Below are 14,953 nucleotides of genomic sequence, written 5' to 3'. Positions count from 1 at the left end.
TCCACCACATGGCACCTGGTGATTCTCTCCCAGACCATGCAACTGTAAAAGCCCATATTCAGTAATGAGCGAGCTGACCTTGTATAAGCAATAAGGCCCTAGAAGGTGTGGTATATGGCCAATATACCACGGCTAAGGGCTGTTCTTACGCACGATGCCTGGATACAGCCCTTAGCGGTGGTATATTGGCCATATACCACAAACCCCTGAGGTGCCTTATTGCTATTATAAACTGGTTGCCAATGTAATTAGACCAGTAAATATTAAAAAAATGGTCATAGCGAAGGTATACTGTCTGATATACCACGGCTTTCAGCCAATCAGCATTCAGGGCTCGAACCACCGGTTTATAATGTAGTGTATGCAATGGGTGTAAGTCATCAAAGGACTGTATAAAATGTGTTTATTGAGCAAAGCCATTCCAGTAAGGGGGATGCCTGAGGAATGAGCTTGGCCTAGCGTAGGTGGGGGTGACACTAAGTTTCTGACATGCTAACAGATCCTAACCTTGGCTATTTGAGCCTGGCCTAGAATATCATATATGGTGGTGATGCTAACATGCTAACTCCTAATCTTGGCTATTTGAGTCTGGTCTATATTAGCGTAGGTGGCGCTTAACATTCTAACAGCTCCTTAACTTGGCTATTTGAGCCTGGCCTATATTAGCATATATAGCAACGATGCTAACGTGCTAACAGTCCTTACCTTGGCCATTTGAGCCTGCACCCCGGTGGCTTTGAGAGACGACACCGCCTTCTGTGCTGCAGCCGGGCTATCAAAGTCCACAAAGCCATATCCTGAAGGTAAAGAGAGAAGGAAAGAATGATGGAGAATGCAGGTGGAGTTCTTAGACGGAGAGAGAGAATGACAGGGCTTGGTAATTGTAGCAGTAATAGGTGGGTAATATGACCAGAGAGGCTGCCAGTTCTCATATCTTGTAAGCACTACGTCGCTTAATAATTAGCGCCACTGACGTTCATATGGGGATGCTTAGGAATGCTAATTAGGAGCATACATGAACTGTTTAGCAGTAACAAACCAAGCCGGTGAGCGACTTGAATGAAGGAATATACACCGGTAGTTTAAAGTCCTACAGTACAGTCTACATTATACAGTGCTACATTTTTTAAGAACATTTTCCAACAAAAATATACAAAGAATCACAACAATGCACAGATAAAGTATATACACAAACATGCCAATCATTTCTTTAAAAAAAAACAGCCTATCGATTCTTCTAATGAAAGGAATCCCCCTCAAAACAACAAAACCTTCAATCCCTTGATATTTGAAGTGACTGACATTGACCATCAAGCTCCTCACAACAACAGCCCATTAGCACAGAGAGAGCCATTTTCATTTCGTAGGGTTTTTAATTTTCTCCCCGGCAAACAAATCTCTCAAAAGGTTGACGCCGTCGTACAAGAGCCTTCGTTCATTCCCTTGTTTTTTTTTTCTTCTTCAACTCTCCCACCCCCCCTCTGGAAATTCATCAGTGGTGAAAAGGCGGGAATGAAATCTGCAGCTGTGATTTATGAGTTATTGTGATCCCGACATTCCCGGGGATGTATCAGCGGCGGGGTCGCGTCGGTGTTAATTAAAATTTGGTGCCGGATTAAAAGCAGTCAATGGTGGCCTCTGATCCACTGTTTAACAAGGAAAGTGTAATTAGAAAGGGATAATGGGGGGAGCCGGGCCGAGCTGGTGTGGCTCCCCTCTACACACTCACACCCACACACACACACACACACGGGTGCGCACACACAGATGTGTGTGTCTGGACTTTCCTGCATTCGATAGAGGTAAAGGAGCGTGAAATAATGGCAAAATCATAACCTGTGGCAGAACGGAATTGAGCACACGTCTGATTAACAACAGGGTGGTAAAATGAAGGAAAAGAACTGACAAACGTTAATTAGGAAACTCTACTTTAAGAGCTGGAGGTGAAATAAGGTTGAATGAAATCATATTACCAAAACAGATCTAGTTGTTCTACTTAGCTGAGATGCAGTTAACCGGTCTATAAATATATTATTCAAGAGGTGAATGGTGAAGCATAAAAACAGAATCTTTTCAGGACATCCCTTCAAAGGAATGTTCATTGGAACAGGAAGGGGATTTGAGAAAGAGATTGTTGACCTACATTCAGCAGAGATTGGAGAGTAATTCTTCCTCAGAGTAGCGATTACCTGTACGTCACTGGAAAGTCACCGTGGTCGGCTCCATTCAGAGACCAAGGCCAAAAGGCCACGGCACTACGGCGCAACCTCAAACGATCAAATGACCCGTGAATACCAAACACAAGCCTTGACAGAGAGAGTTCAACTGAATCCAGTTGCAGGAGTCTGGAGAGGACAATGTAGGTCAAGACAAGAGAGTTCAATATGACAGACAGTGAAGCCCTCAATAACTGGAGTTACAGTATGCATGTCTAACATGGTACAGCACAGACAGTATTTTATTGTGAAGCCAAAAGCCAAGGCTGTCTGGGTTCCTGCATACATATAGCCATCCCACGAGAGTAATTTGGCCAGTACAAAACACTTGCTCTCACAAGATGCTGAGAAACAGATGAGAGCCATTGAGAGCATCCTGCCGGGCTGTATCACCGCCCTGGTACGGCAATTGCACCGCCCGCAACCACAAGGCTCTCCAGAGGGTGGTGCGGTCTGCTCAACACATCACCAGGGGCACACTGCCCGCCCTCCAGGACACCTACAGCACCCGATGTAACAGGAAGGCCAAAAATATCATGAAGGACATGAACCACCCGAACCACGGCCTGTTCACCCCACTATCATCCAGAAGGTGAGGTCAGTACAGGTGCATCAAAGCTGGGACTGAGATACTGAAAACCATCTTCCATCTGAAGTCCATCAGATTGTTAAATGTGACCCGTTACAGAAAGCTGGGCGTATTACGCACGTCACTACTTCACAGGAGATGAATTTGAACTGAAAACATTTTATCAAAATGCGTTTTTTTGGCAGAAATGCCTTCTTGAACATGTGAACTTTTATATGCCTTAATAACAAACTCGTATGTAATCTGTAAATATAAATAAAATGTGAAATCACAAAGCTGATTTACCCCCTTTTTCTCCCAATTTCAAATATGATCTTGTCTCATCACTGCAAATGGGATCGAGAGAGGTGAAGGTCGAGTCATGCGTCCTCCGAAACGTGACCCGCCAAACCGCGCTCCTTAACACCCGCCCGCTTAACCCGGAAGGCAACTGCACCAATGTTTTGGTGGAAACACTGCTCAACTGACAACTGAAGTCAACCTGCAGGTGCCCAGCCCACCACAAGGAGTCGCTAGAGCGCGATGAGCCACGTAAAGCCCCCCCGCCACTGTGGTGCGAATGCTGATCGATTATAAAGCTAATCAAACCCCATGTTATGTTATAAGGACACATGCTAAGTTGGCTAGCTAGCTAGCTAGCTATTAGATTATAGATTTTGAGGTTGTTGTTTTTTTACATGTTCAACTAGCTGGCTAGCTACAGTAGATGAATACAATTTACATCTGGCCTGCTGGTAATTATGAAGCTAAATGTTTGCTAAATTTAGCTAGTTATTTTGTCTGCATTGCCATTGTTGGGCTGGAAGCAGGTTAAGTGTATACAAGGCATTTTAGTACAGCTGTAGGAGTAAACAGGCAATAACAAGATATAGGACATTAATTAATTCATGTTTTACCCGATTTTTGTGTAATTTGTCTTTCAGCATAAACCTGCTCTCCTCCACCAGTACAAGGAGATGATGAAGGTTGATCAAGTAACATTTCACGTATTTTGTCTTTGTACTTTTAGATTATTGCTTGAACTTGGGGGTCAATGAATGTTATTGCTGGAATGCAAGGTTTTAATATCTTGTCTATTATTGTCTGATTTCCTACTTTACATATTTAATTTTCTGGAGCCTGGTTTTGTTGTGGCCAAGGAGCTTTCACTCAGATGGAAACAATTTTCAGCTGCTGTGCAATGTTTAACATCCTTCCTCCCAGAGATGTGAAAGCGTCCCCCGGACTGGACCCAACCCGGCAAACATATATTGTGGAGCAGATCAGGACTTTTGTAATGAAAAGACCATGGACATTAGATGTCCTGCTCCAAAGGACAGGACAGAAATATGCTCTGAGACTAGATTTCTTTGTTCATATCATAACATGAACCACAGTTCTCAAAGGATTTGATGATATAGGCCTAGGTCTAGATAGTGTTTTTACCTAAGCCTTTATGTGTTTGTGTACAATTACGTTTTTCCTAATTGTAGGCTACTACCTTTAGCACTTGAAGTTAAAGTATTTTATTGTTGAAATCTTTTATTTATTTGCCACAGTCGCATCTGTTCCAATGTGAACTCTTTAAGAGATGGGTTTAGAGGCTGTGAACAATGATAAATGGTCGTTAACAAAAAACAGCACTATAGTTGTTCAATGTGAAATGTTATCTCTATTATACAACAATAGGCAATGTAATATTGTAAATGGCTTGCCTGATGGGCAGTGGTGGTTTTAGCATGTAAATCTTGGTGGGGCAAAAAAAAAAAGTGGGATGCATGCCAGCAAAGCTACTACACAACACAACACTAAACAATACATTAATTGCACTATAACGGTGACAAATGGTGCCCACAAACTGTTAGGGCCTACATAAAGCTGTCCCAACAGCAGAGTCCCAACAGCAGTCCCAACACCTTACCACTGCTACACTTGGCTATCAGCAAAGCTTTGTCTGGCAGCGAACAGTTCATTCAGCCTCATTTACTGCCTTTAAAAAAACATAGCTGATATGGATGACAATTGAGATGTACAAACTATGGCATAAGGGGACGACAAGCGGATAACAGTCAATCCGTAATTTTTATTAAGATATTAATGAGCGAGAGCTCGATGGACGTAGTCAATATAACCATTTGTTCAGAACTTTTGAAATGAATAGCGACAGAATTCAGAACATGGGCCGTTCTTACAGTGTACTCCCTGTACAACAAGCCCGAACTGTAGGATAAATAAAGGGGGCATATAAACAGACAATGAAAACTCTTACAATATTCAATGATGACATTTCTCTAAAACAAGTTAGAACGGTAGGCAAAATTAAGAGGTGAAAATAGACCAAATTATTAGGGTGAGTAAGGCACATTGAACGCCATTTGGGTCTCTGTGTGTCCAAAAAATACACGTCATATAACACTATTTGATGCGTTAAATAACACAATTCTATTATAGAATGTTGTGTGTGCTGAATTTGCACGTGGAACCCAAGCGCCACCACTACTATCAGTAGCACTGTCAAAACTGTACAAAAAAAGTTAGTAAACAAGCACACACCGGCCAGAAACGATGTGTTTACAATACCGTGTTGGTGAAAATAGACCAAATTATTATGGTGAAGCACATGGGCTACTAACAGCTTATTACAAAGCATACACTTCGTAGTACTTTCTTAGCTACAGGATACATATCTCTCTGGCATCCTCCATAATTTATGAAGCAGCATGAGACATTTTTGGACTCACGTTGTTGTGATGTGCTTGAACAGGAAAGTGGCCTTCATGGGCAAATTTTGTCATCAAAAAGAAAGATTTACAATTCCGAGTTGAATGACCGTTCAAAACATATTTTCCCAGTTTTAGCTGTTTATTCTGGACTTCCCAGTTGCAATGCTTGCAGTTAGCCACTGTCACCAATTCCTTACAAACCACTCATTGTTGAATTTGCGATCTCCAACTTGTTGTGTAATGTTTATGTCCAATGGCCGATGAGCACCGATACGTTTTATCTATATTTCTTTTCATTATTTCTCTTCGTATGACAAGGACTAATAAGGATTTGCCAGTAGACTTGATTCATGATGATGACTGCTAACTAAGATTGTGAAAGTAAGATGTTGACATATCTCTGTCCAGTGTCTGTGTTCTTTTGCCCATCTTAATCTTTTCTTTTTATTGGCCAGTCTGAGATATGGCTTTTTCTTTGCAACTCTGCCTAGAAGGCCAGCATCCCGGGGTCGCCTCTTCACTGTTGACGTTGAGACTGGTGTTTTGCGGGTACTATTTAATTAAACTGCCAGTTGAGGACTTGTGAGGCATCTGTTTCTCAAACGAGACACTTTAATGTTTTGTCCTCTTGCTCTGTTGTGCACCGGGGCCTCCCACTCCTCTTTCTATTCTGGTTAGAGACAGTTTGCGCTGTTCTGTGAAGGGAGTAGCATTGTACGAGATCGTCAGTTTCTTGGCAATTTCTCGCATGGAATAGCCTTAATTTCTCAGAACAAGAATAGACTGACGAGTTTCAGAAGAAACTACTTTGTTTCTGGCCATTTTGGGTCTGTAATCGAACCCACAAATGCAGATGCTCCAGATACTCAACTAGTCTAAAGAAGGACAGTTTAATTGCTTCTTTAATCAGAACAACAGTTTTCAGCTGTGCTAACATAATTACAAAAGGGTTTTCTAATGATCAATTAGCCTTTTAAAGTGATAAACTTGGATTAGCTAACACAGCGTGCCATTGGAACACAGGAGTGATGGTTGCTGATGATGTACGCCTATGTAGATATTCCATTAGAAATCAGCTATTTCCAGTTACAATAGACATTTACAACATTAACAATGTCTACACTGTATTTCTGATCAATTTGATGTTATTTTTAATGGACAAAAAATTTGCTTTTCTTTCAAAAACAGTGACCACAAACTTTTGAACGGTAGTGTATATGTCACATGAATTAAACTCTTATTCATATATCACTTCTAAACTGACAAATAAACATAAAATATACCTTTTACAAATACTTTAGCATGTTTAATACATTTGTTTCAAGCAATAGAGCATATGCTTTGAATACTGGTCTGTTGGGCAAATATGCAGTTTTGGTCAAATTTTCAAATCACTTTGTTCAATTTATCACATACAAGGATTTTGTATGGCTGTTGAAATGTACAGAACATTAATCAGCTATGCCTTTCCCATATGTAAGGCCATCTTTGAGTTGTTGCTTGTGCCGCTTTACTTTCTTGACTGTGTCATGGGACCTTTGCCTACGCTTGGCACAGTCAATTGAAGCAGCATCAGCTCTCACAACTCCTCTTTGATTGCTTCCAGTGTCACCAAAGTGCTGTCAAGCTACAATTTGTCCATCACATTTGATATAGCAGTGGCTCCCTCATTGAACATGGCTACTGCAATACTGGCTGCTGCGTCAATGCGACTTTTGCCCACAAAGATAGTTTTGGGGCACCGCGACCGTATTACAGAGTTCAGACATTCACTTGCATTCTGAGTTCCTCCGTGCTACATTATTTTGAAGAGGTTATCATTTGACATCCTATGATATACAGGTACCATTTTCTGTGCAATCTCTCTATTCAAAAATGTATGACCTCCATGTTTTTTGTGACTGGGTGGATCTTCACCATTTTCTAGGGCTCGCTGGTACCAGAAGCAATGGTTGGAAGTGAATCCAACTACATGCCAAGTGCCATCAAAGGATACATGAATGTCTATGATGGCATCCTCATCCTCCTTCAGCAACTCTGCTATGTCTGGGTCTATATCTGCGTATGCTCTTCTAATTAGCTTTTCAGCACTCTCCATTGACTGTAGCCCTCTGAATCTCTGCAACTAAAGTGTGGGGGGGGAGTACTTATTATGTCTGTCGACAATACAGACATAATCACAGGACTAAATATCAGCATGTTACCCTATGTAAATATTAGCATACCAGCATGTATTTACTTTATGTAAAGCTAATTTCTCAGTAATCACAGTAGGCTACAGCCCTATGACACTGTAGGCCTATGTGACAGTCTCATTGTATAGTTATGTTTTCCTATCACTCTGTTTTGTTAACTTTGAATACATTTGCTGGAGCAAGGAAATACATATCATTTATACACAGCAAGTCACCTGACAATAATGGGTTACTCTCCCTTTTTATTTACCTGTCATTCTCCTGTCATGTCTCTGATATGAGCTGAGACACAAGGAAGGAATCCCTAGGACTTTGCTTATTTTCTTTAGAGCTGCATAACCAAGTCCAAGTTTGTGGGCTAGAAGAACCATCCTCACATTTATATCAAATGCCACATCTCCCCTGGAGCACTCATGCAGCCTGGAGGAAGTGTAAACACTCCTAAATGCATCACGATCACCTTCACAGTGTGCACATTGTATCATGACAGAATGACAGAATCCCTGATTGGTGGGGTCTACGGTGATTTTCGGTCCAGTGTACAAGTTGGTTTATTTGTGACATGTGGAATAAAAGCAACTGTTGGCTGTCTGCTGTCTGGTTGATCGCCTCTAGCTGTCATCTTCATCTCAACGAATTGGCGTCTAGACGAGCGGCTACCTCATTTTCCTTCTCTAGTTATCTGTACTGCCACTGCCTCGATCGGCTGATCAAGCACATTTTTTCTTTCATTCACTGCTTTTCTCGCATTGGCTAAATGAGATCGCATATTTTTATTCACATACTGTAGGTATATTCTTCGCGATTTTCTCATTTAGTATTTTTTTTACGTGGATTCTTCGTGGGAGATATTTTCAAAAAAGGAAGCTCTGCACTGCACATGAGGCATTTTAACCAATCAGGTTGCCGGAAAGGGCTTTTAAATGGCATTAGCCAATCGGATGCCAGGAAATTATTCCTATTTTAGCTTGAAGCACCTACGTCTACAAGGGATATAACCATGTAGGGACTAGCTAACGCAATGCTCTGGAAAACAAGCTTTTGAATGATATATGATGCAACATGGAGAGTTTTAAAAATAGCTCTACATGAAACATCCTAACAAGAACAACATTTATGGTAGGTATAGTTGACGGGGTTGGGATAAAATTATACCAATCAAGTATTTATATACGTTATTGCTGATTTATTTGTAAATTGTATGAAAGTATGGAAGTTATAGTTGCAAAAGATTCCAAAATCTGAAAATTGACACAAGTAAAATCACAATTTTTGCCTGTGGTGCCTGGCCACAGGCAAATGGCAACCCGGACTATTTACATTGCACATGCTCTGAAAACACTGCTGTTCAAAGGTAAGTATGAGGTGCAGTACAGTATTTCTAATGAGGGTGCTCTAGAATTACATCCATGGAGATGGAATGGAGGAAGGCATCACTTTAAAGTCTGAAACATCCTGGCTGTACACAAACAAAAAAATGATATCTGTCATTTAAGCCAGCTCAACTTTATTGAGAAGATGCACCATGTCTGATACACTGCGCAGATACAAAAAAAAATCGTAACCGGAATACAGACAAAACATGAACTGCCATATCGCATTTCCTGGGCCCGCTCTAGCTGCTGCTGTTGAGATAAAGACAGAATTGTCAGTTAGGATAGTGTAGCCTAGAAGCGCCGCAGAGAGCAGCCACAGCCCCAGGCCCCTATGGAACGCAATGCACTTTAGGCTACACCGCTAACGCTAAGCTTCGTAGTTACAATATCCTGAGAACAGATAAGGGACTTATTACAATGCACGAATCAATCATGCATGCATCATTCATGCATTTCGTAAATCAAATTATGTTAATCCTAATTACGTCGGGGGAAATTAGCATACTTTATCTGCATAATAGTCTGGATTGTTTGCCCCCCCCAATTTGATATTCCCATTTTGATACAGAATTCCCATTTCTATATTCTGCTAGCTCCAATGATCCTGTGTGGTATTGCATATTACTTTATAATAATACCATCAGCAGAAATAATGGTTTAGTCACACATAGGCAGACTCATAGTTACATGTAATCTTTAACATCCATGTGAGTCATCAAAGAGAGAGAGAGAGAGAGAGCAGCTGGCACACATGCATGAATAATTACCGCTGTTACACACATGTACATGATTACCGTGAGCATTTGCATGCTGTAATAGAGGAGATACATATGAGCACTTTAAACAATATTCATACTGCTTTATTCAGTATGATAGAATTACAATATTTAAAAAATGTGACATGCCAGCCCAATGGGGGCAGATTATGCTAGTTCTTACTTCACAGTAGCAGGGCCGGCGTTATGGGCGGGCCTTAAGAGGCCGTACCACCTTGCCCGTCCAAATAAAATATTTAAATATTGATCATTTATTTGACCGAGATGCGCGCCGACTGGCGACTGACCGAGATGCGCGCCCAATTGGCATAACACACCACCTACACCACTAACATGGCTGACCAGAATCGGCTCGTTGATACAATGTTGCAAGTTCGTTAGCAACTGTTTCTGGCCAGACACTAACGCAGAGAAGAGAGATGGATGTAATTGAAAGGACCAGAATTTTCCTCAGGATATTTTCTACATTTTTATTTTGTCGGCTTTAGGTCAAGGTGTTTTACTTAGTTGATGATGGAAGTTATAGGCCTACTGCTGCCTCTCTGAGTTCTATACTTTCATTTCTTCAGCCGCGAATGGATCGCAGTGTATGAATGTGTCCATACGGCAGAGGCTCGTGCTCTTTCCATAGTTTAATTTGAACTTTTAAACTTTTATCATTCACTTCAGATTTTTATGATTCATCACATGTCAATGGTTTTGAGAAACGAAAACGTTATGATTGAAATTAAAGTGTTCCACGGAAATGTGCATATACAAATAATCATAACTGGCACGCAGATTGGTAGGATAAATTGCTATATTCCCCAAACTTGAAACTCACGAGCTGCCATGGTCGTTACTATTACACTCATTTAAAAAAAATGCACACGGGAGTGTCCCGTGAAATAAATGGGCCAGCCTATGGATATCAAATGCCCGTCCAACTGATTAATTATGTTGCGGGGTCTGCACAGTAGGGCCGTCAAAAATTATTAAAACAAATCTTTTTTTATTTTGCAGAAATGCCTTCTTGAACGTGTGAACTTTCTTGTGCCTTAATTACAAACTTGTTTGGGATCTGTAAATATGAATACAAATGTTACATTATGAGCCTAGTTTAGCCATGGAGAAAGAATTCAACTATACAGGGAGAAAGACAGGATGCTTCTCCCAACTAAGCTATACCGAATCGATTTTCACACATATAACAACAGATTCATTAAATTAGGTAAAGTATGATGGGGATAAAGGAGGAGAATGGGTGAGTTGATGAGCGACGGGAAGCAAACGATGCATAATTATGTCACCACCAATTGTGTAAGAGCAACAGGACGAGCCATTCTATTGCATTGATCTATTGTAATTCTAATATTAAAATTGTATGTACCCTATATCAGTCCACCGAATCAAAGCAGTCTTATCAGTCTACTCTGGCCTACTTGGATTAGGCTACACAGTGAGTAATTGTACATGCTGAAACGGCTTTCAATATCTGGGAAAATATCCACATCAGGCAGCAGGTGAGCGAGTGTCGGATAATTTGGTGATGAGGCTTGTAGAACCTTACGTTGGCAAGGGGAGAAATGCCACCAAGGCCAATTTCTTCACTGTCATTGGCGAAGTTGACCCTGTTAGCAGTTTTTAAAAGGGGACCTTTATGAGACGTATTTAGTAAGTCTTTGGGGTTTTGAACAGCGGCCAGCCCGTTCCCCGGCGGGCAGGGAGGGTGGGTGGGTGATGGCTTGGGTGAGCTGCATTGCGGTGAGCAGAGCAAACAGTAAGGCAATGTGGGGGGTTTTGAAAAGTTTACTGGATAGAATTCTGGGCTAGCTGTGTCTGTGTGAGTGTGTGTGTGTGTATCTGCGTGTGTATCTGTGTGTGAGAATGTGCGTCTGTGTGGCTAGCTGTGTCTGTGTGAGTGTGTGTGTGTGTATCTGTGTGTGTATCTGTGTGTGAGAATGTGCGTCTTTGTGGCTAGCTGTGTCTGTGTGAGTGTGTGTGTGTGTGTATCTGTGTGTGAGAATGTGCGTCTGTGCGGCTAGCTGCAGCCAAGCCAAGGCCGGGTTGGTTGGTCCCGCTTCAAACCCAGACAAGAGAATCCTCGCTAGGTTCTGCATTCCTCCTCATTTATCCTCCTGCACTGGGTGACTGGCGATAAATAAAATGAGGCTCCCAGAGCTCGTCTTGTGGCTGCTGTCCATGCACCTCCAAACCAACATTGTGTGTGTGTGTGTGTGTGTGTGTGTGTGTGTGTGTGTGTGTGTGTGTGTGTGTGTGTGTGTGTGTGTGTGTGTGTGTGTGTGTGCGTACGTGTCTAAACTGAGGCGATGTATGAAAATGTTATCTTTGGGTTGGAGACCTCTGACCACATCAGTCCCATCAGGGCATAACAGCACAGTGAGTTGACATATCACATGGCACCACTTCCCCCTCACAAATACACCGGTAGGACAGACGTGTTTTCATCTTGGCTCCTCTGCACACATACACACACCCAACGCACACTTCTCATAGAAACACACGCGCGTGTGTACATGTATAATACGTGTGCATATGTGTGCACGTGCGCGCGCACACACACACACACACACACACACACACACACACACACACACACACACACACACACACACACACACACACACACACACACACACACACACACACACACACACACACACACACACACACACACACACACACACACACACACACACACACACACACACAACATGGAGACCAGAACACACAGCTTTTACACATTCAGTTACCGTTCACGCATTCAATGTCAACCTGTTGGCCTAATGCTCGGGGACAATATCTCATTTATTGTAAAATAATTCTTATTCTTTTATATGGGACTACAGGGGAGATAGTGGTGCAGGCAATTCACTTATCAACCCTGCAACATGGGTTTATGGGGGATTCATCTCTCGCAGATGCACCGTATTGGCGTCATTGTAATTTCTTGTCATTTTCTCCCAGGTATAAAAGTGTCCTTGGCGGCATCCCAAATGGCCCCCTCTATTCCCTACATAGTGCACCACATTTGACCAGAGCCCTATGGGTCCTGGTCAAAAACAGTGCACTATACAGGGAATAGAGTGGCATTTGGGACATAGCTCTTATCTATGAGCTGCAGTGGCTTGCTGAGGGAAGAGTGCCAGGGCACAGGGCCAAGGGGACCCGGACAGCACAGCTCACTGGTACCATACATTACAGACTGTGGCATCAGGAACAACCTCATACTGTAATAGCATTGGGTATAGACACTACGGGCTGGTTTCCCGGACACCTCTGGACTAAAAAGCATTTTCAATGGATATTCTCTGTTCAGCATGCTTTTTAGTTCAGGACTAGGTTTAATCTGTGTCCAGGAAACTGGCCCTAAGGGTTTTGAACCAAAATATGGGTATGGATCTCTACCTCAATCATCATCTGATCAATAACCTTCTGCATTCTGCCTCCCTTAGCTGCAGGATCTGTTTATTGATCTGCTTTCTGTCTGCACCACTTTTACTGTAGCATAACTAAATCTTACTGTAAAGCACTGCTTATTGTAAAACTGTTACAGGTTAGTGCAGCAGAACAGGAAATCAACCAGGTGCTGTAGATATGAGATTATCATCTTGACTATTCAAATACTGAAGTATTTTCATATCTGTGCTTTAATTAATCCTTCCTTCCCTCTATCCTTCGCCTTCCTACCAATGCCCAGGGGTAACGTATAGTACAACACCATACAGTCCAGCTGCTTTAGTATTTTACTCAAATTCTCATCAATCAAAACAAGTAACTGGGTTTCTGAGGTACAGTCGTTCCAAAACCAACATCGCTGTTGCACAGTTGATTTAACTGATGTGCAGTTCACATTGTTTTGTATGAATAATTAAGAATTATGAGGACTATCATAAATATTACAATCATAAATGTTCCAGCATGATTTGTGGACTCCTAAAGCTATCTCTATTGGGATAAGACGTTACTGAAATACCCAGTTGCTAAGACAGACAGCTCAGGTTTGAACAGTGCTCAGTTCACAGTGTTTATATTAAGCTCCATTTGGATGAGAGAGAATTACAAATGCACCAGACTTGACTAAATGGCTAGCCTGATTTAAAAGACCCAAAACCAGCCTTTAAATTATAATTAGCATATTTTAAGAACACCCCTCACAGCCTACTGGTGTTGATTGATCTGAGTGGGCAGAATAATGTTAGTGAGAAAATATCCTAAACACACAGCAGACCTGGTCTCCATTCAGATGTGTAATTGCCTTCGCCACTCAGTTACACAGTAATACACAGTAACTACATTGTCTTGTTAGCTTAAAAGTGTAACACTGCTGAAGAGCTCTTGAGAGGGAGGGAGGAAGATACCTGCAGGGTGTTAATTACTTGTCAAAAGGTTGTTAAAGGTAGACTCAGTTAAATGACCTTGTGGCACCACAGATATTGAGATAAGGGAGATGCAAGACTTCGCCCTCACACTGTCACACACAGTATCTGCGCATGTGCATGAGTTTGCTTCACGCTGTTGGAGTGTGGTAGCCAGGGCACCAATACAGCGGAGAGGTTGAGCCTCACGCTTCAATGCTCTTAGTTGTTGAGGAAATTGACCCACTATGCTGTTTACTTTCTGCATCTATGTCATATCGCTGAGTCTACCTTGAAGATAGATGATCTGGCAAAACACTGGACTAGTGACCCACGCAAATTTGACAAGAGTGCAAAGACAAACACAAACACACACACACGGGGGCTAGAAAACACTGGTTCTTAAGGGATACTCAATGCCTGAAATTTTATTTGACGATATAAGTAATTTAAGTCATAGGCTAGAATGTCAACAGACCTTAAACAGTGGCAGATTACATGAAAAAGTGAAAACCAAAGGGCACTTAAGCCCACAAAGCTTGGAGGTCTAGAGGGAAAATGAATAGACAGTGACATGTTGTGCTACATGTACAGCCAGTTTAGCCTGACTGTTGATGCGGGTTGGAATACAGCAACATAATCAAATCAAATCAAATGTTATTTGTCAGATGCTTCTTAAAACAACGGGTGTAGAGTAAGAGTGAAATGCTTATTTACGGGCCCTTCCCACAAATGCAGAGA

The 14,953-nt window shown here is 41.9% G+C and overlaps 1 protein-coding gene across 1 annotated transcript in view; it reads right to left on the bottom strand.

Moving 5' to 3' along the window:
- Positions 1–14,953, bottom strand: part of LOC106570076 (RNA-binding motif, single-stranded-interacting protein 3) — a 226,843-nt gene that overhangs the window by 143,495 nt on the left and 68,395 nt on the right. Inside the window, exon 4 of the mRNA XM_014142038.2 lies at positions 706–797. Within this exon, the coding sequence (XP_013997513.1) occupies positions 706–797 (92 nt within the window). The remainder of the gene's footprint in view (positions 1–705; positions 798–14,953) is intronic.

This window comes from Salmo salar, chromosome ssa14 (assembly GCF_905237065.1).
Source record: "Salmo salar chromosome ssa14, Ssal_v3.1, whole genome shotgun sequence".
Lineage (NCBI taxonomy): Eukaryota > Metazoa > Chordata > Actinopteri > Salmoniformes > Salmonidae > Salmo > Salmo salar.
This window is presented reverse-complemented; position numbering and strand designations above follow the sequence as displayed.